We start from the raw sequence: 28,000 nt of genomic DNA on the forward strand, positions 1-28,000 counted from the left end.
CCAGACTGCAAAAGGTATTCTGCTTGTAGTCATAACAAGAATTCTTATAATGGGCTTAATGTTTCACTGTCTATATGGGAAATGCTATTGCTGCTATGATGATGATGATTAAAAATAGTGGCTTTTAGGGCATCTCAGGTTGTCTAAGTCAGGTTGTGGTCAATTATTATGTCCAGATCTTTCTCCAACAAATAAACCCTTACCTTTACATAAATATATATATACACACACTTCTTGAGCATTGAATATTGAACAATTATTCATGCTAAGGCATTTCATACCATTTCTATTTTCACAGTTGAATAGTTTTCAAAGTCATTTGGTTCCTCTGTAAGGTTTTCTGCTTTTCCTTTTAATTGAGCTTCTTTGTAAGCAAATCTCATTAACACTGTTCTGCGGTATCTGTCATTAGTGTTTTGTAAGATCTGTCCTAGGGCTGATCCTGGAGGAGCTCCAGCATTAACTTGCTTGAAGCCTGATGATCTCTTTTTCAGCATAACACATTGCCAGGCACTACTGCCTATTACTTTCCTGGGATTTGCGTACTACCAATTTCCATTTCTGCAGCTTCATTAATAGTTTCCTCTACAGCATTAAATCAAATACTTCAGTCAAGTCCAGATATATTAAATATCAAAGAAAAATGTCAGATTTGTCTGGCAATATCTACCCTTAGGAAGTCCATGTGCCATTTTTCCCACTTTTACCTCCATCTGTTTCATTCAGCTATTCTAGAAGAGTGCTTGTAATCTTGCATAATGTTGAGGTCACATTGCACATCTTCAGTTATCTGTATCATGTTTTCCCTTTTCTTAAATGTAAGAAGTATTTCTTGTTCCCTGTGTTTGCAGTACATGGTGTTTCAGTCATCAGTCTATTGTATCCTATCATTTTTTTATAGATGTCAATTAATACCTGCAGGCAAAAAGCTATAAGTCTCTGAAGCAGACATTTTCTGTAAGAGATGGTACTTGAGGTACTTGATCATATTTCATATAGCTGTGTTGAAAATTCTTTGTGCATATTTTACTTGTCCTTACTTCATCAACTATGTACATTTGTAGTGTTTTTAATTAAATGAGAGATTGATTATTTTCCCTAGTAGAAGTCTGCTATTTTTCAAGTTTTTGATCTAGAACATAATTTTTATCCTGTAATGAGTTGTTATTTATATGTTTTGGAAGCAAACACTTCCAAAGCTTTCCTAAGTGCAGAGATAAAAACTTGGTAGCGTATGGTATAAAATCTTTATTGGCTTCCTTAAGACAAATTTTAAGAAAAAAAGTTAAAAGAAATTATCTCAGGAAATACTCTAATTTTTCAGCATTTGGGATGGTTGTCAAGAAGTTGGTGGGGCAGGTGAATGTGGCTTTTATTTTAGAATGCTCATTATAAAGCAGCTGCTTGAAATTTTGTGCCTTCTTATTCAAAATGCTTATAATGCTGTGCTGCAGCGTTGGAACAAAGGTGGAAAACAAGGTATGTGAAGTGTCTGTGAAAACTAGTGGGAAAGCAAACTTTAGGCAGTTTTTATGAACAAATATTATGTAAATGCATATCCATAAAGTAGTTGCTGCTTCTCTGGGAGAAGCCAAGGAAGCCCTTGCTGGAGCTGGCATGAGATAGGCACATAGGAGTGTGCAGCTAAGATGGGAGTAAGATAGGATGAGTGATGGGAGCTGCTGACAATCCCTCACTGCATCCAATAGACTTGTACATCAGATTCCTCTTAGCCAACTTCTTCCATGAAGATGAGTGATTATTAATGTACCCTGCGAAGTCTTCCAGAGACACCAAATTAAGTTCTTTGCTGTAACCCCACTGTGCTTTTTCCTTATCCAAGAGGGAGCCTGGCCATTTTTCTTAATGAAAAGAGGGATTGACTCATTTCCTTAGGCGTGTTCAACCAGGACTAAAGCTGTCTCCTGTTTCCTTTGGTGCCTTATGTTTGAATATGAATTATCATTTTATCATTTTTTTACATTAGTAAACATGCATAGTACAAACACTTAAGTAGAATAAATACTGATTGGTCCCAGTCAAGAGCTAATTAAGCACATTGGGATGACAGTGCTTTTGTGGGTAACAGATCCCTAGACTCTTGCTTCCTAACAGGAAGGTATTGAGAATTAAGTACATGAAACAAATAATTTTTTTGCCCTAGGAATTTTAGTTTGCTTATTCATTTACTTAAATATTTATGATATTGTGATTCTATTTATATTGTAAGTCAGACAAAAACACTGAAGGCAGTATTTCCGAATGCTCATTCACATTATAAATTCCACAAAGATTTAAGGAAGCATTATTTTGTCAACTTTGTGACAGCATGTTAAACTAACGTTTTCAGATTTTTAAAGTAATATTTTTAAAATTTAAAACTTTCATTTTAAAAATATTATTTTTATGTGAATATTTTTCATTGTGTGTGTGTTTACCTGCTGAAAACAAACTCGTATTATTTGAGAGTGGTCATTTTATATCATTTGTACTTATATTATCCTAGTCTCTTAAATCAGTTATATCCAACTAATTTAATCTCTTTGGTAACGCCAATGGATTTAAGGTCAATTTTTGTATAATTTTTGCCTGTTTTATGATAACACTTGCTATCATCATAATAATGATTCTGTAACCAACTAGTTTGCAACAACGTTTTACTACATATTCTGAAACTAGTATTTTTTTTAAAAAATCACTTTATCGTAACAATCTACTTGAGATCTGTTAAATATTGAAGGTATAAGCAAAAATATAATAAGAATTAACATGCTGGGTAAAAATGGACATAACTTATAAATATTGATCATCATAAACATGTAGAGTTCCATTTTACACTGAGTATAGTAGAATAATTACTAGACCAATAGTAAAAGTAAGTTAGAAACTCCAAATTTTATTGGCTTTTAATGCAACTTAGCACATTTTGGGAGATCTTCAAAGCTGTAAGTAGCTCTTAAATGTTAATTTCCATGCTTTTTCAGTGGCTATTCAACTGAAATTTTTAATATTTCCTATTATTATTAATGCAGAATGGATTATTTAAAATTAGACTCTTATGCTACCGTAATATCTAAAAAGCCACTCAACTAAAATGTTCAGCACCAAGTCAATTGGACATTCATATATGTTTAACTGAACACTTTCAACTGCATCACAATCTGAGGATAATAAAAGGTATATCAGTGTGAAAATAATAGTGGTTATGTATCTCAGCAGACTGCTGACCTGGATGCATTATTTTTATAATTTTCTGCAGTATTGCAGTTACAGTAGTAGTATATTTTATTTTGATCTTTCTAATGAATCATACAACACTTTTTGGAAAATTGAGTGCTGGAATACTTCCAGACTAGAAGTCTTTGCCAAATTTAGTATTATTATTATAAAGTAGGTGTAACTTCCTTTGCCAATCATATTAGCTATGATAGCAGAATGGAATGCCAAGTACTGGCAGCTGTTTGTTCTTTTATTCACTGTCTTTGATATCCCTTGCTTAGTCATTAGTACTTCCACAAACATTTAGCAGGTTAATGTGTCAGCTACATATCAGCTATAAAAGTATTTCTGGCAGTCTTTCAAAGAAACTTTTCTTTTGTAGCTGAAAGAATCCAGTCTTCTATTCAGTGTTTTAAAAAAACCTTTAGATTATACAAACTGTAGCTGTAAAATTGAACATGGGTATCCCAGTATTTATGAAGTATGAAAAAATGTATTAGGTTTAATTTATTCTGAAAACTTAAATTTCAGAAATCTAAAGCCATAGTTTTTCACCCTCTGCATGACTGACTTTTACGCTGCTGAATATTCTAGATTGAAGAAATGATAAATTCACGAAAGGACAGCAAAAATTGCAGATTAAAATAAAAAGGGATATTTGCAGATTGGCTTGTATTAACCAAGCTAAATTCAGTGACAAACTTGTAAATTTAATTATTTTAGTGTGTAGAATATTATAACATCTTAATCTATTCATTGTTCTTTTCATATTGTAGACCATTGTGGCTTATTCCTCCCAACACCACTTCCACTTCTTCTCCAAGGCCTTAATCTGTTTGTACATTTGCACTGTTGATTTGTTCCTCAGAACTGCAGATCCACCCCATCTGTGGACATTTGTCCCATCATGTGATTTTTTCCTATGCTTTAAAGTAACAAGTTGCATTTTCTTAATACATTCAAAGTTAAGACCTCTTCTTTTCAGTGGTTTTCTGTATGACCCTCAAATTAAAGAGCTAAGTTGGTTAAAACAAGCAAACAGAAGTAGTTCCTAGCAGTTACAATGACTATCCCCATTTAGAGTTATCTCTGGTGTGACTAATAGTTCAGCTTCTGAAGCATACAGGTTTTCTGTGTTGGAGTCGACAAGTGCAGTATATAATCAAAGGATCTTCACACTTGCGTGCAGACTCTATACTGTGTATCACAGTTTATTGTCACTGTGATAAACATGCATTAATGGAAGTTATGCCTGAATGTCAAGAGAAGAATAACTTCTTAATGCAGTAAAGGAATTAATTGAGCTATGTTTGGTTCATTGGTTACTGAAATGTGATCATTAGACTCAAAGGGAAAAAAAGTGAGTGATGTACTAGTTTACTTTGTTCTGTGCAGAAACCTACTAATTTGCCAAGGCAGAGCTATTAGAAGATCAGTTAATTTTTGGATACTTGCTGTACCATTATGGTGAATGTATAGCATGACAAAAAAGCAAAATTTCGTTAGTAATTCTGTGAGATGTAAAAGGAACATATTTGTGCAATTCAATAAGGTGAAATGAGAGCTTTATTGAAGTTTGCTTATAAAGGAAAATCTGATTTATTTCTGACAGTCATTTTGACATCTAACATGACTATAATAACCTCATGAAGTATTACTGAAATAGTTTGAAAACTTTGAGAACCATTGAGTTATGTATTCAAGCCATTTCTGCCGCTCCTTTCGGTGTTAATAGTATTGTGTTAATTTTTTCTATTCTCTGTATGTTGAGTCAGATAGTTATGGAGTGTTGCAGTTCTTAAGTTTTCTTATTTGACTCTATGCTAGGCCTGACTATGGAACAGAAACTAATCCACTTATTTTGGCGTTCTGAAAATTTTGTAGCCTGCTCTTCTCTCTACCATGCATCTGTTACTTTAAGTAGTGTCTGAAAAAAATGTGAATGCTGTCTTGAGTGCAGCTGTGATAATCTGAAAAAATTGGGCTTGGAGATAGAATAGCTTTTTGAAAAAATATATATTTTTTTAACACAATATAATATAACACCCTACAGTTTGTGCAGAAGACTGCAGATAACTGGAGCTCCTCTTAGTGTGCATGTAGGTTTCACTGAGTGATCCGGGTCTCAGACTGCATACTGAGAAGAAGTAATTTTATTTTCCAAATTCAAGGTACAATTTCATCTTCACTGAGCCACGTGGTAGACATTGTCTTCAGAACATAATAAATAGTACTGGTTGCATATATGGTATTTATTGCTTGGTTTAGGTAAATATTATTTTAGCCAATTTTGAGTAAGCAGAATCTTTTTTTCTTTTTGGTATGATGCAGTATAGTGAAGTAAATGTTAGAGTTGTTTATTCTCTGTCATCTTTTCTGAACCAAATTTTAGGCTTTCATAGGAGTTCAGTACAAAATATACAAATGGAAAATTGCTTCATAATTGCTTATCAACGCTCACCTTTCATTTAAATTTCTAGGGGTATGCTGAAGACAATGATTTTATGTATTCTGATGGAAGCAAGGCATACCTGGAAACAATTTATTGTGACTGACTGAACAAATTTTACCCATGTACTAGTAACAATAGCTTGGTCCTCTTCCAGGTACATTCATTTCATTGCTACAGTTCAAGGAGACCTTGTCTTGGAATAAGAAGTTGTTCAAGGGAGAACAATTTGTGATTGCTTTCCTAGTAGCTACAGTAGGAAGTTTTTGGGTCATGTACTCTCCCAGATAGAAAATCAGAATTTTTACTGGGGAAATCAGCTAAGTGAATGTTGTCTTCTGGTGACATGCTTGTAAGCGAACAAAAAGTACTCTCCTGCCATAAAGAGTTTGTTGTACAATAGGTGTGTGTTACAGTTAAAAAAGGTACATCTTGAGATGTATTTAAGGTGTTAAAGTGACAAAATAAAATACTGAATGACTATATAATGCGGTCTCATATGCTTAGTGTAGTTATAATTCCTTCCTTATTGTAAGGTAGTTTACATCTTACCAAAACACTGGATTTTTCTCTTAATAGAAATTTCATGTGCAGCATTAAATTCTGAATTCCATAAATCAGCTGATTTCTACATACTTTATAGAAGTTATTACTCTCTTAAGTGGGATCCATCATTGCACACTCCAGTTGTCAAAATTCATCACTGTGCTTTAGAATTCTCTCTGAATTTTCTTTTCTCTGTTTTAGTTCTTTCTCAATGTACAGGAATGCAATCTGCTAATCTTAAACTTATGTGCAAACTGGCAGTGGTATGGACTGACAGTTTAGTTTTTGTATTTGGTTGGTGTTTTTAGGAGTCTAAAGCATTTGAGGAATATGTTTAGACTTCTGTATGAGTGTTGCGGGTTTTTTGTTAAGGATTTTTGGGGTGGTTTTTTTGGAGGGAGGTTAGCTTAACATTGTAACACCTGGAGTTTGCTATGTGTGTGATCTCTAGTAAGGTCAGGGTTAAAAATATTATTACAGCTTCCTACATTAGTATCTTCTGAACGTGCAGCCTACAGAACTGTAGAGTCATTGTCTTTTTAAAACCTCATTCCAAAACAGTCCAAGATATCTGTTTTGATGCATTTCTAGCTCTCATTTTTTAAAACTGCTATCTTTTTTGTTCAGACTTTAGCAATTGTTAAGATGGATAATATATTAGCAAGGAAATTAGATACAGTTCCTTGACTTAAGAATGCTACTTTTGGCTTTTAGTGGAGGAATTTTTTTTTTTTTTTTTTTTTTGAGAAGAAAAAAGGTGACATGATTATACTCTTAAGTCAAATTTAATTGCAGGAATGACTGTAACAACATTGTTTTCCTACATTTATCACCTTAAACTTTCCAAAATGTTAAAATACTGGATTAGACTGGGATTTTAACAAATACATTTTGGAAAATAAAATGTTTATTTTGGCCTGCATGTAAAAAGCTCTAGAAGATGGTATGCTGGGGCTCAGTTGTAGAGAGGCAGCTCATCAAAATCATTGCTGCTAAAGGGTGAGCTTTTAGTATTGCTAAATCTAGAAGGAATCCTCACTATGGCAATTATTTCCCCTCCTTGAGGGAGCAACCTGAAGAATTGGTAAATCTGGATTTAGATACAGCAAGCATGACACACTGGTCTGTTAACAGAGGTTAGTTGTAAGCTGGTGATACTAGTTTCCTCTGTAACTTTCTATTGGTTTTGGAGTGATGGTGGAATAGGAGCAGCTACTGAACATCGACTTGAACTACCTGAATTTGGGTTCATTTCTAATTTACCCTTTGAAGGACTCTGTTGCTTAGTATTTGCCTTGTGTTTGTCTATGGGTATTCAAGTGATCTGAAAGTAATCATGGACTTGTTAAGTGGTCCATAGAAACAGAATGAGGAAAGAAAGTTCTTGTCTGCTATATGGAATCTGTATAGCAAAAATCTAAGGGAATGTGCATTTCCAGGAGAAAACTGGAAGGTTTGAAAATGAAGAATCTTCATTACCATGTTGCATTTCATAAGTAGAAATATTAGCCTTATTAGGCTAAATTTAAACATTGTAAATACGTGTCATGCCCTCTGAGAAGTTGATGATTGTGATCTTGCTCCTCTGAAACTTCTTTCAATGTGAAACCTAGAGCATAACAGATTTCAGCCTCACAAAAATCAGTCTGTCCTTGCTTGACAGCCCCATTTGTTTTCTGGAAAATAATAGTAAAATCAAAAATGGCAAAGAAAGGGTAAATAAAAATTATAAAAATACAAGCAATGGCAGTGATAGTAACTAGCTCCTAGTCAGATAACGTCATGAAGTGGCAGTATACAATCATACGTTCTCCCTGGAGAGTGAGACCCTAGACAGAGCCCGTCCTGGCCGTGTCTCATCATGTATCCACAGGACAACCTCTGTACATTGATATGTGGTACAATAAAGTGTGAATATGGGAATATATGCATTATAAACCTGGATGTCTGCAAAAGTGGCCTGCTGCCACTGGCTACTGCTGCTGCTGGCCAGGAGTAGGCTGCTTTTAGCCTTCGGTAAGAATTTGTCCAGTCCTGGTGTAGACTGACTTAAAATAAGAGTAATCACATTGGCATAGTAATAAGAACAAACAAACAAACGCCCTCTCTAGTTTCAATACAGAAAAAAATAATTTGGGACAACATATCAAATCTCTACAGCATTTTCCAGAGTGTGGGTTATGACATGTTAATAAAGGGATGACTGCTTTCAACATTGTTAAAATAATGGCTCTGCAGAAAGCATTTTTTGTTAACACCTGGACTTTCTAACATAATTTCAGCTTGCTCTTTTTAATATTAAAGTGCTTTGGTTTTATAGAAGTAGTTTTTGTACTTAAACTGGCAAAAAGAAATGTGTTTGTATTTTCTTAGGAATAAAAAGTGGTGATGTTGACTTTAAAATTGTGCTTTCATCACAGTGTCTAGCATTGATCTGGTCTGTTCAGTTTCAAATTGCTTTACAGTTACTAATGTATGTCCTCACAGCCCACTAACAGAGCAATGTATTTGTATCCTGAGGAATTAATCTTGAAGAGTCATATACGATGTATAACAACTAACAACGTAACAGAATTAAGATAATAGGACTAAATTCTCTTTTAATCCATACTGGTATAATCTCACTGATATTAGTCAGGTTCCATGCAATATAAGTATGAGCAGAAAACTGGCTTTTAGATTAAAAGTATCTGAAGCGCTTAGGAATTTGTTCTGGAAATTTAAAAATAAGGACTAATGAGTTAACTTTTTATATCGTTACTTGTTAGCTTTTGCATCAGGAGAAATGGTGTTAGACTAGTTAAAACTGGTGAGGGTTTTAATATTGATACTTGTCCTTATCTTTCAGTTGATTTAATGACAGGTTTTCCTTTTAATGAACTTTAGGTAGAATCTTTCTGTTGTTGTTGTTGCTTCAGTTATTCTAATGTATTAGCATTTTTTGCATACATTCGCTGCCTGAAGCATACATTGAGTGCCTGAAGCTAGTTTGCTGCTTCTGTTTTAAGTAGCATTTCCAAATCTTGCATGCTGTATTACAAATACAAATTTGCATTCAATGTCATTTTATCATCTTGACAGCCTCCTAATCCACTGTGCTGCTCTGCCTCTATAGAGAATAAGTAGATGGAATTACAAGTTGTTATCCATGGGAAATCATGTAATGATGTAATTAACATTAGTAGAGCAGCTAACAATAATGACAGTATCAAAAAACTCTAGAAAGAATCCTTAAAATTGTTGCAGTTTTTATCCTTCTGAGAAAGAAAATATCCCAAGATATTTATAGTTTGAAAACACTTGATTTTAGTTTTCCTTAGATATTAAATACATTTATACTAGTGCACTTTCAATATGATGGATTTTGTGCTGTACAGAAAATGATTATACAAAATACTGAAGTCATAATATGATAATTTTAGATTCAAATTTATTAGGACATATGCAGCTAGGGTTTCAGATTAAGTACATGCTGTCTAATTCATTGGATTTTCAGGGTTCACAATTAACATATCCTGCAGCCAGTGCAAGCAAGATATGGGGTTGTTGGCTTGCCTGATGCGACTGAAAGCAGTACGTACCCCTGAGCAGAAAACAACAGAAATTGTTGAATTACATTATTGCTTAGACTGTTTTACATACTCTTTTTCTATAAAGCATACATAAAAACATTTCTTTAAAACATAAATGAACTATTATATGTGCTCAGATGGAGATAGTTTATGACAGATTTGTTATAAAGAAGAGCAGATAATTGTGTATATTTGGAATTGCCCATGAGGGAGAAAACCAGACTTTATAACAATTAATAAACTTACTGTATTCCCAATGCATCAGCTGAAGATTTCTGTCTCATTTAATAGCACTGTCTATCCTCTATGACATGTACAGGGCCAAGAGTGTATCACACCAAATTTTGGCCACAAGATTTTTCATGTAATCTTATACATTTTTTGGAACAGCTATTGGTTATGATGCTAGTAGGAACAAAAGGGTCCTAGATCATGTCTTGGAAAGCAGTTCCTTTCTCTGAATCTTTTTTCCTTTCTTCAATGGTAGCTATTCCAACTCTTGCCTTTCAAAGTTAAGTTGTGAATTGGCATTTCACTGTTACAGTACAATCTTCATCAATAGCAAGCATTCCAAAATACAGAAAAAAAATAAATGAGAAAATCCTAAACTTGTGAATTTGGGGGATAGAAGGTAAGCACATTTTCAGAGATGTTCTTTTTGTCCATATTTAAAGGATCTTGTTACCAGTAGGATCATAAGACTGAACTGAAATGCCTATCACTAAATGAAGTTTTTCTGAGGGTTACTTGTGGTCTCTTAGTGGTTTACAGTATTTGAGTGATTTGACAAGTGATTTACCTGATCTGCAGCAAATTTGAATACACAAGTTAGATGCTTAGGGAGCTGTTCCTGCAACTTGACTATTTTGGAATGGTGGCTGTATTGAAAATATATTTTTAAGGTGAAGTTCTATTTATTATTTTTTAAAGGAAATTACTATAGTATCAGGAATTCAAATTCTAATTTATTCTTGGTTTGCTGTGTTCGTGGAAAAAAAGGAAAGACATAGTACTCCATAGTCCGTTTTGTAAATTGTTGTTTTTCAAAATGTTGCATTTTATTGTTGCACATGCTTTAATGCAGATGAGACATTGTTTCCTTACTTTTCTTTAAAATCTTCAAGTGGTACTCTTTTAAGTATCTCCTGCACTGAATGTCAATCTTTGACATAGATCTTCTAATCTGAACTATTATAGTTTAATAGTGGTCAGTACATGCATTGTAGAAGATGATATTGTGTAGTTTTTTAAAACATTTAAACAATGATGCTATACACACATACTTGCAGATACTCCTTTAGGTAGAATAAAAAATAAATTGCCAAATGAAAAGATAATATATACAGAGTCATACTTGGTATGGATTCGATTTCATTTGCGTCTGCATAAATCATGCACAACTCTGTTGAAGTGAATAAATATTCACCAATGTTAAACTGGATTAATTGAGATCATAACTGGATCTGGGCTTTCCAGCTTTTAAGAGGAAACCAGAAAAGGAAATCGTTAACTTGAAAATATACCTCACTCAAAGAATATTAACTGTATCAGGGTTGTACAGTTGTCAGCAAAGCATCTTCTCTTAAGTGTTTCATGTACATGTTTCTTCTTTCTGTTAGTTTTGATTTTTGAGTTTGAAAAAAATATTTCCTGTTGTACAAAAGATAAAGTTCATCAGGTCTGGTCCTGTGATTTTTGAAGCCAAGCGGTGACTCTTTTGAATCAAAACTGACATTCTCATAAATGTAAGGTTTCCCTTGCCTTCCACTCCTGCCAAATTAGGACTGGGAGTTAGTGCTGAGGCTGAGCTGATGATGTGAGTCAAGTATTGAGTGTCTTAGCTGCAACTGAATTCAGGAAAAAACAAATTTAAGAGCAATTTGCAGTTCTTTTTCAGAAATACACAGGAGTCGGCAACTAAATTATCTGTTCTGTGAAAATTATTTGAACTTAGTAGAGCGTTTGAGCTATGTGCCAAGAAATTCAGGTAGTGCCAAGTGCTGCTTTCAGCTGCACATAATTATATGTGACTTGTGTCACACATTTTGTTAAATTAAAAAAAAAAACAAAAACATTACAAGTTGTTACAATCAAATATAAAAATTACCGTGTAGGAAGGAGTACATCGGTTTAAAAGTAATCAAAAGCTATAATAAATAATTGTATTTTGCTCTTTTGTTTGATATCTCAAGAATGAGAATGGAGTCTCTTTACAGTTTATGGCAAATAGAAGCCTTCTTAAATGATTTTGACAGAGGTATTGCTTGTGTCCCACCAAAGCAAATCTAAAGGCATTACAGATGAAACTGGCAAGGGGAAAAGTGATCCTTGTGAACTGGCACAAATACAGTACAGTATTTATATGCTTCAGAAATTAAGAAATAGGAAAAATAAGATTGTTGCCATTCAGTTATTGGTGAATAGAATAAAAAAAACCCCATCTATTTCTGTGAGTGGATAATATTAACTACTGTGGAGGAACAGCATACCATCTCTCCCCTAAATGGTTAGCAAAAGCATCTGACGTAGGGGCTTGAAGTTCTCTGCACTGGGCTACGCAATTCCATCCCAGAAATCCCATAGAGGAGAAGGGAGCAGAGCCTTGGAGCATACACAGTGTGCCCAGTGCGGCGCATCAGCTTCCCGCCTATGCAGGGCGCAGGCGGCTGGTGTTTGCCTGGGCAGTCCTGGGCGCTCCAACTGCATCCAGCTTTCTGTGGGGGAGCAGGGGGATTCCAGGGTATGTGCACAAGGACTGACAACTTTAAGACCTGTTGTACCTCCTCTGCAAATGAACTGCCCAAATAGAGTGTTCCATGTGACAGCTGTTTGTCCAGACTTCTTTGTGTCAGTAGAAAGCAAGAAACAATAAGAAATAAGTACTACTCATGAAGCTAATATTCTGTATTGATTTCATATCTAGTTAGTACTGGAATAAGAAGCTGAAAGGTAATTTAGAAATGTGAAAGTATATACTTTATCCAAAGTTTCTTGTTCTTCTCTGAGCTGTTCGAGGTATGTTTCTACACATAGCAATAAACATAGTAATTTATTTGTTTCAGTAACATAAAACATTATAATTCTGAGGAAGTGAGTGCTTTCTATTGGGAATACTGTGGCAATTACTTTTATTATTTTGTGAGAGCATGCATCAGTTCTCCTCCAAATGATTGTTCACATGCACACTGTGAATCCGGTATTGCCCTGGAATCACAGCCTGGTCTGTATGCCAGTCACAGTCTTTGGCAGACATAGAGCATTTCCAACTAAATGTGGTTGGAAGTCACACACGAGGAATCCGGAGGTTTTTCTGAGACTTGCCTGTCCTAAGGCAGTTATTTTTCATTTGATTCACATTTTTCTTCCTTAGAAGAGATATCATTCCTTAAGAATATTGAACCTTGGAGTGGGGGCATTTCCATGTGCAACTGTGGATGGAGTATATGGGATAACACTTAGGAGAGACCAATCCCAAAATATTAATTCCTAATGGGGTTAACTCAAAGCCTAATGTCACCTTTCCAAACTTTTGTCTTGGTCATTCAGAGGGCTCCTAGTCTAGTGAGAGCAAGCCTTGAAGTTAGAGGAGAGACAAGATCATTTTTTTCTTAACTTCTGTTCTAATGTCTTCTGGAGGAACTTCTTTATTAACTCTGGAAGAAATAAACTTCTTATCAGCTTAGGTAAAATGCTCCACCACAATACTATAAGCCTTGCTGTACATATACAATAAAGTTTAGGCTGAATTTACACCTGTTGTGACTGGGTGGGGTTGTTGTGGGTTTCTTTGAAAAAAGATTGCAATTTAATAGTGCTAATCCCATTACTTCTGAACTTGTTTGGAGCTCCTGGAACATTTTCTCCTTTGCATTCCTATCAAAAAACAGAATCTGGCTAATTACTTAACTTTTACACCAGTGCTGGTAGTGCTAAATGAAAGCTAATCAGTTGCTTTCCTGACTTGATTGTCTGTCTTTGTGGCATGTTGTGACAGGCTCTTATTTAGGCTCATGTTTACAACCTGTAAACATGGTCTGTTACCTGTAAGCCATATCTTGACATTTATATGAAACCCATGAGTTTCTAGTAGACAATTCTGATTTATTTTTTGTAATCTAGGTTACATATCCCATTTCTTCAGGTCAGTGAGGTACTAATGAATAAATGCCATAAGTGCCAAAAGTCAACGCATTTTCCAGAAAAGCCCAGGCACCTTCAGCGACATCTCTGAGGGATGTCTCTGTTCAAGCATTTTGTAGATTTTCCCACATGGAGACTATTTGCCTTCTCTCTTCCCTGCCCAGCCCTCTGCTATGCCTTTGGTGCAGCATCTGGGCACAATGCATAATTATATTGAGGAGCTGTAGAGTCAATGTCTTCCTGCAACTGCTAGGTAAACTTTTAAGGTTCAGATACTACTTGGAGTCAGTCAGTATGGGAATGAGATGTGGAAATCAACTGCTAACTGAATAAAAATGGAGGTTATTTAATAGTAACTGAAAATTCTTTGAAATGTACTTTCTGTAGGCATGTTTGCAACTAGCCCTCCTTTCTCTTTTGAACAAAAAGATTGGGATTTAGAAATGGAAGGGTGAAGTACATTTCACATTATCCACTACTTGTTGCTGTGGCAACATAGATGCATAATTCTAAAGGCAAGCATTTCTTAGCATTTGGGAGAGATAACATTTTGTGTCTTCTTGCTATTTCAGATTGAGAAATAGGATTATGATTCATCAAATTCTTATAATTATCTCACATTGATTTGAAATAGAACATATGTTGTATGTTATGTCTGTAAAATGTATAATAATTTATAAATTAGTAAAAAGGGTGATCTCTAATTGTTCAGGAATGCCTCATAAATGAAGGGTTTGCTATTACAAAAATTATAATCTGTGGTACTAGAGCTTTGGTAAATAGTTTAATGCATTGGGAATTCTTGACAACAGATAGATGAAGACCTGCAGCTTTAAAAACTCCCTTGCCTTAACTGCTTTCTAACTTGGGTAGTCAAAAGCTGTTAAGCTTTAAGTGCTCTGTCATATTTGTGGGCTTTTATAGCAAAGAGTAGAGCAGGCAGCAGTGATGATGGAAAACGATGGTAGGTAGACTTAAAATACGATACAGCATAGAGACAATTGTATGTAATGCCTGGAATTGAAACCTTTTTGAATGAAATGGTTGGCCATATGTGCCACCCTTATGGACCCTGTAAGAAGAGGAGAAGAAATGTACCCTATTGCTAACTGTGCATGAAATTGCAGTGTTAGGAGATATTGACCAGATGTTTCAATCTCAACAAATGGCTTGTTATGTGACTGAGTGAAAATCTCTCTGCTGCTTTGATCACATACACCTTAAAGGAAGAAGTAATTTAATAGAGGCTGTCAAAGTTCATCATTGTCAATAAACTTTGACTTGACCTTTGCCATCTGTTTTTGATACTGTTGCTGATAGAAGCTGATAGGCAGCCGTTTACAGTTTGTGCTTTATGAATTCTGTGCTGCCAGACAATGAAAGAAGTCTCTTCACTTGTGGATTTTTTGCTGTCATTCTGAGTGTGGGTGTATTCATTGAGACTGCACATCATCTAGCAGGGGAGTGAGTGTGACGCATGCATGCATTTTGAAAAGGAAGATTTGTTTTAAGGTTATAGATATGCAAAATCATATGTGAAATATCCTAAAATGTCACTTTGCAACAATATCAACTTCCCTTATAGGTTAGTACTTAAATACAAACAGTGTTTTACACTGGAGAATTTTAAGGGATTTTTGAAATGCTTATCAGTCTTCTCTGTATCTCCATGAAATGAGTGCTAATTCTTTACGGGTAGTGTAGGCTGAGGCATGGTTAACTGTATTGTACAGTTGCCCAATGAGTGTCTTACTGTACCCAAGTATGATGATCCTTTTTCATGTTGTTAATATGCTTCCATTAACAGCTTAACACCACAGCTTCTAGCCACACAGAGTAACAAGACTTTATTTTGTTGTACTCTCTTTGTCGCTTTGCCATGTTTCACACACAATGTTCAACAAGAACGTTACTATCTTTAAGTCCTTTTACTGATAAAGATACTCTTAAACTTTACTTCATACATAGCTTCGTAATAGCAAATTTCTTAACAGTTGTACACACTGAAACGGCTGTGGAAGAGTCCCAAGTAAACCTGGAATTCTTACTGTTAAGATACCCTTCGTGTAACTGTCATCTGAGTGATGCAAAACTGGCATGACAAGCCCTGTTCTGCAGGTGTGTCATCTTTTACCTGGTTTTGAGAAGGCACCATGTTAATGTTGTGGAAGGCAAAAGAGTGTGACACATGAGATCAAACAACGAGGAGGTGTTGATGTCTCAAGTTTTGTGCTTCAAAAGGGGAAGGGACACCATGCCAGCTGCGGTCTCAATTACGTGCCTTGTAAGGTCTTGCAGGATGCATTCTGCCTTTGGCCTCAGATAATGTATACTGAACTTCAGAAGAGCGGCTGCAGCGCTTCAGGTGTTTGAGGCAGATCTGTAGCATTATAAATACAGGATAAGAAGGTAATGAAATAAGGAATATTGGAATTAAGTGCCTAGACTGTCCAATATTTAAGGGGTGCAATGAAAGAGTGAGCTATCTTTTGGCCACATTGAAACTTTGGAATATGGCTGCTACATGTTTAATTACAGAAAATATGCTTGTATTTCCTTGAATAGCAAGAAGCTTACAAACTAGACTAAATATAAAACAGTGGACAAGCAGATGAAGAGCAAGAAGAAGAGAATAGGAAATGGAATACAAAAGAATAGCAGCACTGAAAATAGTTATTTGGATTATAGATTTTGTTGAGAGGCAGTTTGTTAGCTTTGTGTTTTTAAATGTAGAATGAATGAAGTACTGCTCCTGGATGACTAACGTTTTGATAGACATCTTAATTTGAAAAGCTATAGCAAAATGCAACTTGTGGTGCCAACTAAAACTAAAATATATTCCTGTGCAGAGATTTGGATAGTACATGTTGAACCAAATCCTGATAAGATGTATATATTGGCCTCGGTGCAAAGCTTTAGCTAGCCTTTTCCTTTAAAAAGTATTATCACTTTTATCTCATTTGACTGGAAGTTGCTTGAGGGTGTTGTCATGCATTTTAACAATATCACTTCCTCATGCAAGATTTGGCAGCTTTAGGTAATGGTGGAAGAATTACTATACAGGACATGGGGCTCCTTTTTGCAAGCCTACTTTTATAAAGATAAGCGTATTTTTCCTTTTCCATTTTTTCTTATACGGCCATTATGTGACAATAGCTGTTGCAATCTTTAAATGTTGATCAATGAAAAAAAGAAAAAGGAAAAAAAGATTGCAAAGGTGTTGGAACAAAATTGTAGTATCTCATCTGTTTTCCAAGGCCTTGATGGTATATTCTCATAACACTGATTCTTGAGTAGGTATACTGGGTCTCCTAGGGAGTTAATTTTCTTCATAGCAGGATGTATGGTGCTGTGGTTTAGGTTTGTCACCAAAACAGCACGTTTAACACAGCTATGTTTTAGCTATTGCTGAGCAGTGCTTGCACAGCATCAAGACCGCCTCTGTTTTTTCACTCTCCTGTCCCAGCAAGTAGGCTGGGGAGGGGACACAGCCAGGACAGCTGACCCCAACTGACCAAAGAGGTGCTCCAGGCCAGGTGGAATATAGTCAGCAATAAAACTGTTGGGGGCAGGGAGGGAGGGGAAGTTTTTCCAAGATAGCTGTGGCTCAGAGACTGGCTGGGCATCGGCCTGCTGGTGGGAAGTGGTGAATGATTGCCTTTGTCATCGTTTCATCTTTGACCCATGCGGGTTTTTTCTCACTGTTGCACTTCCAATTCTCTCCCCCATCCCCCTGGTGGGGAGGATGGAGAGCACAACTAGGTGGGGACTTAGCTGCTCACTGCAGTTAACCCACTACGGTAGGGATTTTAAATGATATAGTATGTGTAATGGTAACAGAATATTGCATTCCAGTTGTGCTTGAGGTGTATCACATCATTCACAAGAAATAAGTGAGCTCACTTGGAACAGTGACACTGATGTCTTTTTTTAGCATTGTTTTGCATATTGTCAAGTTTTCTGGTTTTTAACATATATGTATAATTATTTAGGTTTTGATCCCACTTTTTCTCATTTTATCTGGTTTTCTAAGATGAAGTGTGATTTTTTTTTTTAACATCTAAAATATTCCTTAAAATATTCATAAGAGCTTTTTAATGGACTGTGTATATAATTGGTGATGGGAAATGTCCTAGGGGTACAACAGACTGGTGAAACCTTATGAGAAGTGTATGGACTCATTCTAAAATTCAGAATATAAAACCGAGAGATACTTCAAATAGTGCTGTATAAAAAGAAGCCTTTTATGTTCTGATTTACTAAACAGAATGCTTCATGAGTAGTTGCTAACATTGTTTAGTTTAGATTTTAGCAAGCATGTTAAGTCTTAGCTAATTTTAGGTCTTCGGAGTTCTCTCCTCTGTGAGCTGCAATTTAAAATAAGATCAGATTTGACAGATCATGCAGGGAAGCGTCCAGCTTCAAATAACGCACTTCAGATGCACTTCAGATGTCTGTATTCAGTGCTAATGAGTTTTGAAGATCCTTCACTGTGAAGGGGCATAATGCTTCCTGTTGTGTTGTCAGTTCCTAGGCATTTAGGATTCAAGTCTACAGCTGAAAACTCCTATGTGCAGGAGGTATGTCAGTCTAAGCAAAGCTTCGGATGCTTTGGCATTGTTAGTTTAAGATGACTGACAAATGTGGAAATGCACTACTGGCTGCAGCTTTAGAAAAGAATTCAGGAGCTCAGGAGTTCAAATGGGTAACAATGTGGGACTGATAGTGTCTTCGTCATCCTCCTTGTTCTGATTATCAATGTTGTCCAGTTAAGAGGCACTTAGAGCAAAGCATAGAGTCAGGGTAAAATGAAATAATTTCTGAAGGAACTTTGTTTTACTCAGATGGCTGTAAAGCTGTCTTAAGCTTCATCAGTATGATGTTTCTTTTTTTCTTATGGGATTGTGTACTGAGACCCAGCAGTAGCAAACTGTCTTTTTGCAGGGGAAATATCTTTGCAACTGAAGATAGTGAAGTAAATTAGATCAACTATTTAGTTTTGCAGCTTTCTGCCTTTCAAATAGAGGTCGTCCTCTGCAGTGAACTTTGCAGGAACAGCAAAGAAAAGCTTTCAATGCAGATCAAGTGGTGTGATATGGGATACTGGACTGTGCCCTTGTGGCCAAAGTATGGTATTCTCAAGGTAAATAGAATAAACTTGGGAAATACAAAGAACTAATTTATCTCCCTTTTTTAAATTCTTTAAGACCACTGATTTTTCTTTCATATAGTATAAAGGGGCACTTTTCTGGTTTTGGGGTATAAGGAACGATTCAGGTAACTCTCATCTTGAATATTGTTCTCAAAAGACAGCAAGAAGTAACCAAAGTCAAGTCCCTTCTAGTGTTGGAAGTGCTTCTAGAAGTGCTTCTGTAACTCAGGGGAAAGATTGTTTCCAAAACCATTTCTTAATCAAACAAAAGTGGGAGATAGGTGTACCACATCTTTGAGTCTAAGGATATGAAAGAGTGGGACATAGTTAACTCCAAGCAGTTTCACAAAGTCACAGTTGAGTCTTCAGAAGTTCTACTTGTTACCAAATTTTCTTGGAATCTCAACATTTTGCAAGAAAAGGATGATGCTGTTCTCTGCAGTTACCACCCACTCCCTGGAACACAAAGGTTCCTACGCTTCTCTGATAGCTAAAGCATGCCAGAGAGTTCACCCTGTTAACTCTGATCAAGAAAAAAAAATAAAATTGAACAGATACTCCTACTACTGTGGGGCCAAGTTAGCCTCATGAAAATAGAGAGAAGCGTTCTGTCACTCTGTAGGGTATCCTTGAGTGGCCAGAGTGCTGGCCCCTTTTGGAAGTGTTGACTGCTGTATTTAATCGTAAGGAATAATGTGCTTGTAGGGATAGGGTAATCTGATACAGATGATGCTTATTTTTAAATCAGCCCAATTTTAAGACACAGTTATGCTAAAGGCAAGTTGTTTTGTTTTGTTCTGGTTTTTTTTAAGAAAAAGTTAATATTTTCTTTTAGTTTACCAGGGCGCATACAACAAAAACGTAAGGAAAATGCAATCTGTTTAACTCAAGAGAACATACGAAAGGTGTTCTAGTTCCCATGCTCCTTCCATCCTCTGTCACGGATGCTTATCCTAACTGAAAAGGTCAAGGCCTGTCCTTGTGTGTACCTTGTGTCAAAGCTGCATTGATAGCAGAAAACTTTCAGATGGAGAAACAAATTAGACTTCATAAACCACTCTAGATTTTGAGTTTCCTTTGTGGTATCCCACTCCTGAGGCTGCCTTGTTCCTTTGTGATAAGTTCTTACTTTTGACATTCTGTCTTTGGGCTGTTAACAGCCTTAAATTCCCTTGGGTGATGGTGAGGACTCATGGTGTGGCCAGGTGCCAACCTCTCCTGACCAGACTGTCAATAGTTAGTTAATAGCCACCTCACTGCCTAGCCAAACCCTAGATAATTAACTCATTATGCTAGTGCCTGCTGAGCTGGGTCATTTTCTGTTTCTGTCTAAAGTCTTTTTCATTCAATTAAATCTTGTATTTCCACATAAATCTATAAAATGAATCTGCCCATATACCTGGCATTAATGTGTGCAGTTTGTTATTGGCCTTCATTTGATATTGGATGTAATGCTGCATGACTCTTTCATGGTGATAAATGTCTTGTGATGACTGACCCCCATTCCCATTTACAGTGTTTTAGCCAAAATGTTGCTAATAACAACAGTGCGTGAAGTAGCCCATAGAAACCTGTTTTTTCCAGATAAGGTTAATCAAAATTAAACTCCAATCCAGGGTCAATTTTTTTAAAAAGTGCTCCAGAGTCTACTGTGAAGATGTTATTTTATCTTTTTGTTTTTTCACATATATGCAAAAAATGCCTGCTGTGACTCATTCCGCTACGTGCAACTTCAATGGTATACCACAGAGATATTCCTATAGTTCAGTTTTATCAAGTTTGTGGTGTGATGTCTGGTTTTTGCCTTTACTAATATGCAGCCTTTTAGCTGAGCAAAGGAGGAAGAGTTTGGATGAGTTCTGCAACTAGCAACACCTCACCACCATTATTATGGGAATATGTAGAGATAATTTTAAGAAGCTCTGAGTATTTGTAACTGGAAATCTGCATGATGAGGGGATCTTTACAGAAACACTGCTGAACTACTTTTCCATCTTCCTCAGTGTTGCTTAACTTAGCTCAGATGTTCAAACAAAAAGAGTATCTACAGAGTGGGAATATTTCCCCTACCATACAATACCCATGTTTCAAATAAGTATGAGCAGAACCACTGCTTATGGAAGAAGTGATCTACACAATGGAGGTTCATCTCAAGAAAGCCTATATTGTGACTTCTGAGTCTCAAGAATAACTTTACTTACATTTAAAGTAAGGATTGTGGCAATTATATATGGCGTGTATCACATCTGAATTCAAACTGAGCTGCTGCCAATAGCTAACTGTGATACTTGACAGAAATTCTTTTTTCAGAGATGTACGTGAAATATTACTTACTACTGCTCCAAATGTTGTCAGACTTTATGTATAAAGGATGGAAAAGTTATGTCGTTTGATAAAATGTTGTAAGCCAAAGGTGCAGTTTGAAATCTTATGTTTTTTGAATTTGTTTGTGTTGGGGTTTGATGCTTTGATAAATGCTGTTCATAGTGATCTCTATTAATTCTTGTTATTTGTGAGAATAAGGCATGCTTTTCAACATGGGACACAAAGCTTCAGGTACTTCAGTTCTTATCACTGTGGAAATTGGTTCCATATTTGCTTACAGTAGGTGACAACATCATTAGTCTTGTTAAATAATCTGTTCTACTTAACCATACCTTCAAATATAAAAGATTATTGTTCCTAAGACATCCTAAATGAACACTGTGCAAATGTGTATTATGCATGTGCAAATGTATGTAAAATATGAGGATATCTTAGATAATTTTCTTGTTAGGGATTGTCTTAATTTATATTAGTGTGATATGGAATAGATTAGCAGAGCATATGTAGTGTGCATTTCATGAATGAGAGGTTGAACGCTGCCACCATCTGACAACACAATCTTTTTTTGTCCTTAAACTTTATATTAAATTGCTGCAGGAAAGAGGCTTTGCAACTTTTGTCCACCTTTGCCTTATTAATGAAAAATTTTACATGGCTAAAGATTTTTTTTTTTCCCCCTCCTTCTCTGGAGCTGGAAGTAATAAAGATGTGACTAAGCATGTATTTGCAACTCAGTTACTTGACCTTTCTACAACCCACAGCTACTATTAATGCTGCTTTGTAATGGAGACATTATCATTTATTTAAATCTTGATTAGGAAACAATTATAAGTAGGGTTTTAGAAAAGCAGTAAATTGATGTAGCCTTTAATTCATACTATAGATTGAGTGGATAAGCTTTCTGACTGTAATTAGAGTGAATTATAATGACTTCAGTTAGTTGACTCACCACCAGCAGAGTAGGGCCTATGATTGTTACTTCACATTTATTTCTTTAGTTCACTCTTGATTTTTACATTGCTGCTAAATGCTATTTTTTAACTTCGTACAAGATGAAGTTACATTTACAGTTGAATGATGCATATTTTGTATTAATAAAAGAGGAGCTTTAGGAAATAACCTGGCACCTTAGCAACACTGTGCAGCTACACTCTTTCTTTACAATTCAAGTGACAGAACTGCTCTTAATAAAGTTGGAGATAGATATTTTCATGCATGATTTAACAATGTAAATGGGGAGCATTTCCTTTTTTGCATATAATTAAATGGTAGACACAACTGGTTATTTTCAGTACCATTTAGTTTTTATATATATTGTGAATGTTGCACAATGTTTCTTCTTAGGTTTCTCAAACATACTGTTTTCCTTATGTACTATCTCTCTTGGTTTTGTGTTTGGTTTTTTGTTTTTTTTTTTAATTTTGGGGGGTTTTGTTTCTTTTGTCTTTTATTTTCTACAAATTTTCTTTAAAGAGACCATACATTGCTTAATTAAATGTAAGTGTAGGGGCATCTCCTTTGAGCAAGGGATCTTCTTTTGAAATACCTTGTAAAAACATACTAATCTACTTTATTTGATAGTCAGCTACATGTATTTAAGTTTTACATTAGGTAAAACACTCAGTGGGATCAGTAAGGGTAATTTTTTTTTATTCTTTGCTGACTTTCCCTCCCTTGATGTACCAGATGTTTTTACTTCAGGCATAGAAGTGTTCTGTATGTCACAGTGCTCTGTAGGCACAGAATTAAGTATAGTGAGTGGAGAGAAAGAAATGGCAAAAAATAATATACTAGGCGTGCTAACTTTGGTGGGTTTTGATGATGTTGGTTTTTTTTTTCCCTGTCAATCTGCAGTGGATGATTCAGAGCCCTTACAAAGCTGCAACTTTCTTTGGGTGCATTGGCAAAGATAAATTTGGAGAGATATTAAAGAAGAAGGCTGAAGAAGCTCATGTGGATGCCCATTACTATGAGCAGAGTGAAGAACCAACAGGAACCTGTGCTGCCTGTATCACTAGTGACAACAGGTCAGGGGCCTTTGATATTTTCCTACGATATAAATGCAATCTGCATAGTGTGTGTAGCCTAATATGTTCGGAGTATTTGGCCTTGAAAAATTGTGATTTGAATGTTAAAGAAAGTATTAGCACTGAGGTGAGACAATGCAGGGCTGCCTGGCTCATAGTTTGGGGCTGGGCAGTATTAATATATTTTCAGAAAACAGCAGTTTTATTATGGCAGAAAAGTGCGAGATAATAATATACTACTACTTTGTGAACTTTATAGCTTCCAGTTGTTCTGGAGAGAGAAAATACGTGGGAGACAAAAGCTGGTTAACAAGTGTGTTTCTGCAGCCTATGTGAAAGCTGATTGGCATGTAAGGCATATACTTGATTGGCAAATGAGGAATATACTTCAGATGATGATATGCTTAAAGAGGATAGATGTCAACATATAGCCTGACTGAAAGGGTTAATTTGATTTTATACAAGAGGAAGGAAAAAAGCAAGTTGTAGACTATGAACAATGGTGTTTGTGGTATTTTGTATGGTTTCCAAGCATTCCATAAGTAAGAACCTGTTTATAGAGTGATTTTTTTTGGGTATTGTAATAAAATTAATAAAAAGAAGAATTTCAGAAAGAGATAATGAAGAAAATAAGCATTTATCTTGAGCATGGCCCTTTGCTTTCTTCTTCAACCCACAACACTTGAACTTATGTACTACTACTATGCTGATTACCTCCTGATGATTTTTTTAAAGGTTTCAAAACCAGCCAGTCAGGTCTGCCTTAATCTTGAGATGTTACCAGCACACACCAACCCTCCCTGATTTCTGACGATATCTAAATTTTCTGATACTAGATATTGAAACAATAATGAAAATGGTATCAGTTACCCTGAAGAGTGTTTTCTTTTTGGCTCTGAATAAGAACAAAATATTTTGGTTTTCCTCTGTGGCTTTCAGTGTCATTGATCCTGAGGAACTGCTCATTCCCTTTCAAAACAGTATCAGGAGTTAGTAGAATTTATTAAGGTAAGATAGCAGTCCTATAATTAAAATCCACACCAAATTTCCTGAGAATTTGGTGGATGTTTTGGGTAGAATTAGAAAAAGCAATAGGCAGCAACATGAACTGAACTGAGAGTCAGAGGAGGGAGGATTTTCCATAGAACATGTAGAACCCTAGAATAGCTTTAGTTAGAGTGGACATCTGGTCTAAACCCCTGCAGAAAGCAGGGCCAACTTTGAAGTTCGATTAGGTTTTTCAAGACCATATCCAGCTGGGTTTTGAATATGTCCAAGGATGGAGGGTGCACATCCTCTCTGGGCAACCCATTCCAGTGTTTGACCACTCTTCATGTGAGAAATTCTTTTGATGATACCCAGTTGGAATTCTCCTTCTTCCAGCTTGCATCTGTTCCTTGTGTCCAAGAATAGTCAACTCAAAGCTGGACATGGAAATCCAGATGAGGTCTGGAGACCAGAGAACAGAGATTTTCCTCTATTCTGAATATATAACTTCCTTTGGCTGGCTGGCTGCCTGCTTGCTCATACAGACCAGAGTGTGATTAACTTTCTCTGTGCGGGTGCACTGCTGTTTCGTGTTCCAAGCCTGGTCCACCAGCACCTCCAGGTCTTTTTCTGCAAAGCTATGTTGTATCCTGTCAACATTCAGCTTATATTGTTGCATGGGAGTTACTGCATCCTAGTTGCGTGACTTTGATTTGCTTTCAAGTTTTCTGCCAGCCCAATTCTCCAGGCTGTTGAAGATCCACTGAATGACAGACAGCCCTGTCCTCCAGCTTATCAACCTGTCCCTCCCAATTTAATGTCATACATAATGTCTTACTCTCAGGAATGAATGTACATACTCAGTGGAGGACGGAAGTTCATTCATCTTCATCTGGAGTTTTGACATTAATTATGTCTACAGACTTCCCCCTTCATCTGCAAGATCCATATTCAGTTTTTCAAAGAGAAGACAAGCAATAAAGATGTTTCTGCTCAGTGATTCTCGCTCTCTTCAGTCACATAGTGTCTGTTGTACGCATCCTGTAGCAATCACTATTTCCTAGATGACATGATGGAAAACTGAAGTCAAGACTGTCAATAGACATACATCATGAATTCAGGAAAAATATGTGCATCTTTTGCCATGCATCTCAATGGAATTTAAAAGTTTAGGTAAATTTATTAATAAAAATGTCCGCAAGTACTACTTTAACTTATTAAGCAGTATTTTTGGTTTGCTAACGTAAAACACTTTTCTCTCTCACTGTCAAATGTTTCCTCATATACTACAGACAATGACTTTGTCTCAATCACTGTTTTAGAGCACGCTTGAGAGTGTGCAGGGAGTACAAGAGACTTATTTCCCTCCTCGGGAGATAGAAAGAAATGGCTGATGGTTGCTGCTAAAGGCTTTATTGTGCAATGCCCCCTCTTCTAGTGAGAGCAAGTTTATTCTCAATCTTTAATTACCCTCTGATTGTTTCTTAGTTTTCAGCATTTTCTATATTTGTAAGAATCACTTCAACCTGGCCCCAGTTGATAACTCTGATTAATCTCTTGTCCCAGTTGAGGTACGTGCTAACTTCCTTCTTCAGGTAATTCAGCTTTCTTGTCTCTTTTGGAAGAACTGGCTAATAGCACTCCTGGTTTTCCCAGTAAGAGTCTGTGTACATTTATGTTCCAGAAGCCCTGATGTGAATGTTGTTTCTGCTTTCATGATAACCAATCTGAATTCTCTAGCTTAGCAATACTAATACACTTTTTCTCAGAGCTTTTCAAGAAAATCCTAACACATGATTAAACTCTAAGATAGTACCTACGCTCCGTCACAATCTGTGATTTTGATATGTGCATTCTGCTCAGAAATACCCATTAAGCTGTTTGATTTGAAGCACTTTGGCTGTCTCCAATTACCAAAAAAACATCTACCTTCTCTGTGTCCCACATGTTGAACTTAGTGCTGTTAGACTTACAGTTCTAATTTGGAAAAACCTGGTGCTTTGTCTTCAGTGTAACAGTCTTGTATTACACATCGTGTGCAGAGCATCTCTACAGTTGGATGTAGCCACACAGAGCTAGGTTTATAGCTTCAAGGGCATGTAGTAAGTGAAAGGAAACATATAGAGAGTCTTTGCTTAGTTTTCTGGAATGTAATTGCTTTGCACTTAGTAACATACATAGACAGACAAGATTTTTCCAGCTAGGCCCTTGATGGATATTTAGGGTTTGCCAAAACTGAAAGATTTGATTTGCTTTTTAAGTATGGTTTACAGAAAATTACCACAGTTATGCACATGTCTTTCTTGGATTTATGTGGTTCTCTGGTGGATTTCTTGTCACTGAAATGATAATATTCATCAAGTATGAAATTTCTTGCCTGTTACTTGTACTGCTACAGAGGCTTGGTCTATTTGTTTATAAATTATTGGGTTTTTTATTTTCCAAATTCACATTAGTTCCCTTTGCCCTTAGGCTTCAGAATTCAAGAGATACGTCCCAAGAATATTCCTGGGATGAAATGACACAGAACTGTGCTATGTATTTTGATACATTCAGAAAAAGTCTAACTTTTTATTTTAATTTATATATACTTGATCTGTTTAACTTACAGGGATTGTTAGTGATGAGTGCTTTGGGAAATTTACAGGGAGACTTGGTTGGTGTCTTCATAAGAGATTCTTTTGGGCTTTTGTTTGGTTTTTATTGAATAGGACAAAGAGAAATGGTGATAGTGATGATGTTCTGAGGTGGTATAAAGTTTTCAACAATTCCGAGTTTACTCACCTCCGAACACCTGAACATTCAGTCTGGAGGCAGAAGCATAACTTGATAGAAGCAGACTAGCAATTTACTCCGACTCATTGTCTCTGGATTGCAGTAGCGTTTATGTGGAAAAGAATGATACGTACATCAATTGTATGCAAGTTAGAGAAGGCAAAAGTTTTCAATAGCCGTATGTTGTATGTGTGATTACACATTATCCATCTGGCTAATATATGTAAATATCACAAAACAGTGATATGTTAATGTTAAAGGTACATCCTATGACTATTAAATCTTGAAAATTAAATTTTAAACTCTGTATGCCAGCACAGAAATGTCTGTTTCCACAACTCCCCTACTCTAAATACTAGATATTATTAAACATTCTCATAATAAAATTGCACAGAAGGGTTTGGTCATGGTAGCCAGAGTGGAGAGCTAGTGCATAATCATCTTTTTATGACCTGTTTTTAGGAGTACATCTGTAAGTTTTGTGTGTTTCATAAGGCTGAATTGAATGGCTGAAGAGGAGGATTTAAAATAGAATGCATCTTACATGTAACAAAGTAAATATGATACAAGTATTTTTGTTCTTGCTAATGGAAGTCGTGTCCCATGGCTTGTGTTATAACTTGTTATGAAAGAATTAAGTACAAATGAGTTTTCGGTAGTTTTCTAGTAATACACAACTAAGCCAAAGTTTTTTTTAACAGTTCATCATCTAAAAGTAGCAACATGACTCTTTTTCATTTGTTAAAGGAAAATATTAACCTAATGGGGAAAAAAACCCCAAACAAAAACCCCCTTTTAAATAATGTAA

The 28,000-nt window shown here is 35.9% G+C and overlaps 1 protein-coding gene across 4 annotated transcripts in view; it reads left to right on the forward strand.

Moving 5' to 3' along the window:
- The window catches only part of ADK (adenosine kinase), a 295,032-nt gene that overhangs the window by 114,591 nt on the left and 152,441 nt on the right, over positions 1–28,000 (forward strand). For all 4 annotated transcript variants that reach the window (XM_075758603.1, XM_075758601.1, XM_075758600.1 and 1 more), the window contains exon 5: positions 23,258–23,430. In XM_075758603.1, coding sequence (XP_075614718.1) covers positions 23,258–23,430 — 173 coding nt within the window. The remainder of the gene's footprint in view (positions 1–23,257; positions 23,431–28,000) is intronic.

This window comes from Balearica regulorum, chromosome 7, assembly GCF_011004875.1.
Source record: "Balearica regulorum gibbericeps isolate bBalReg1 chromosome 7, bBalReg1.pri, whole genome shotgun sequence".
In the NCBI taxonomy this organism is placed as follows: Eukaryota; Metazoa; Chordata; class Aves; order Gruiformes; family Gruidae; genus Balearica; species Balearica regulorum.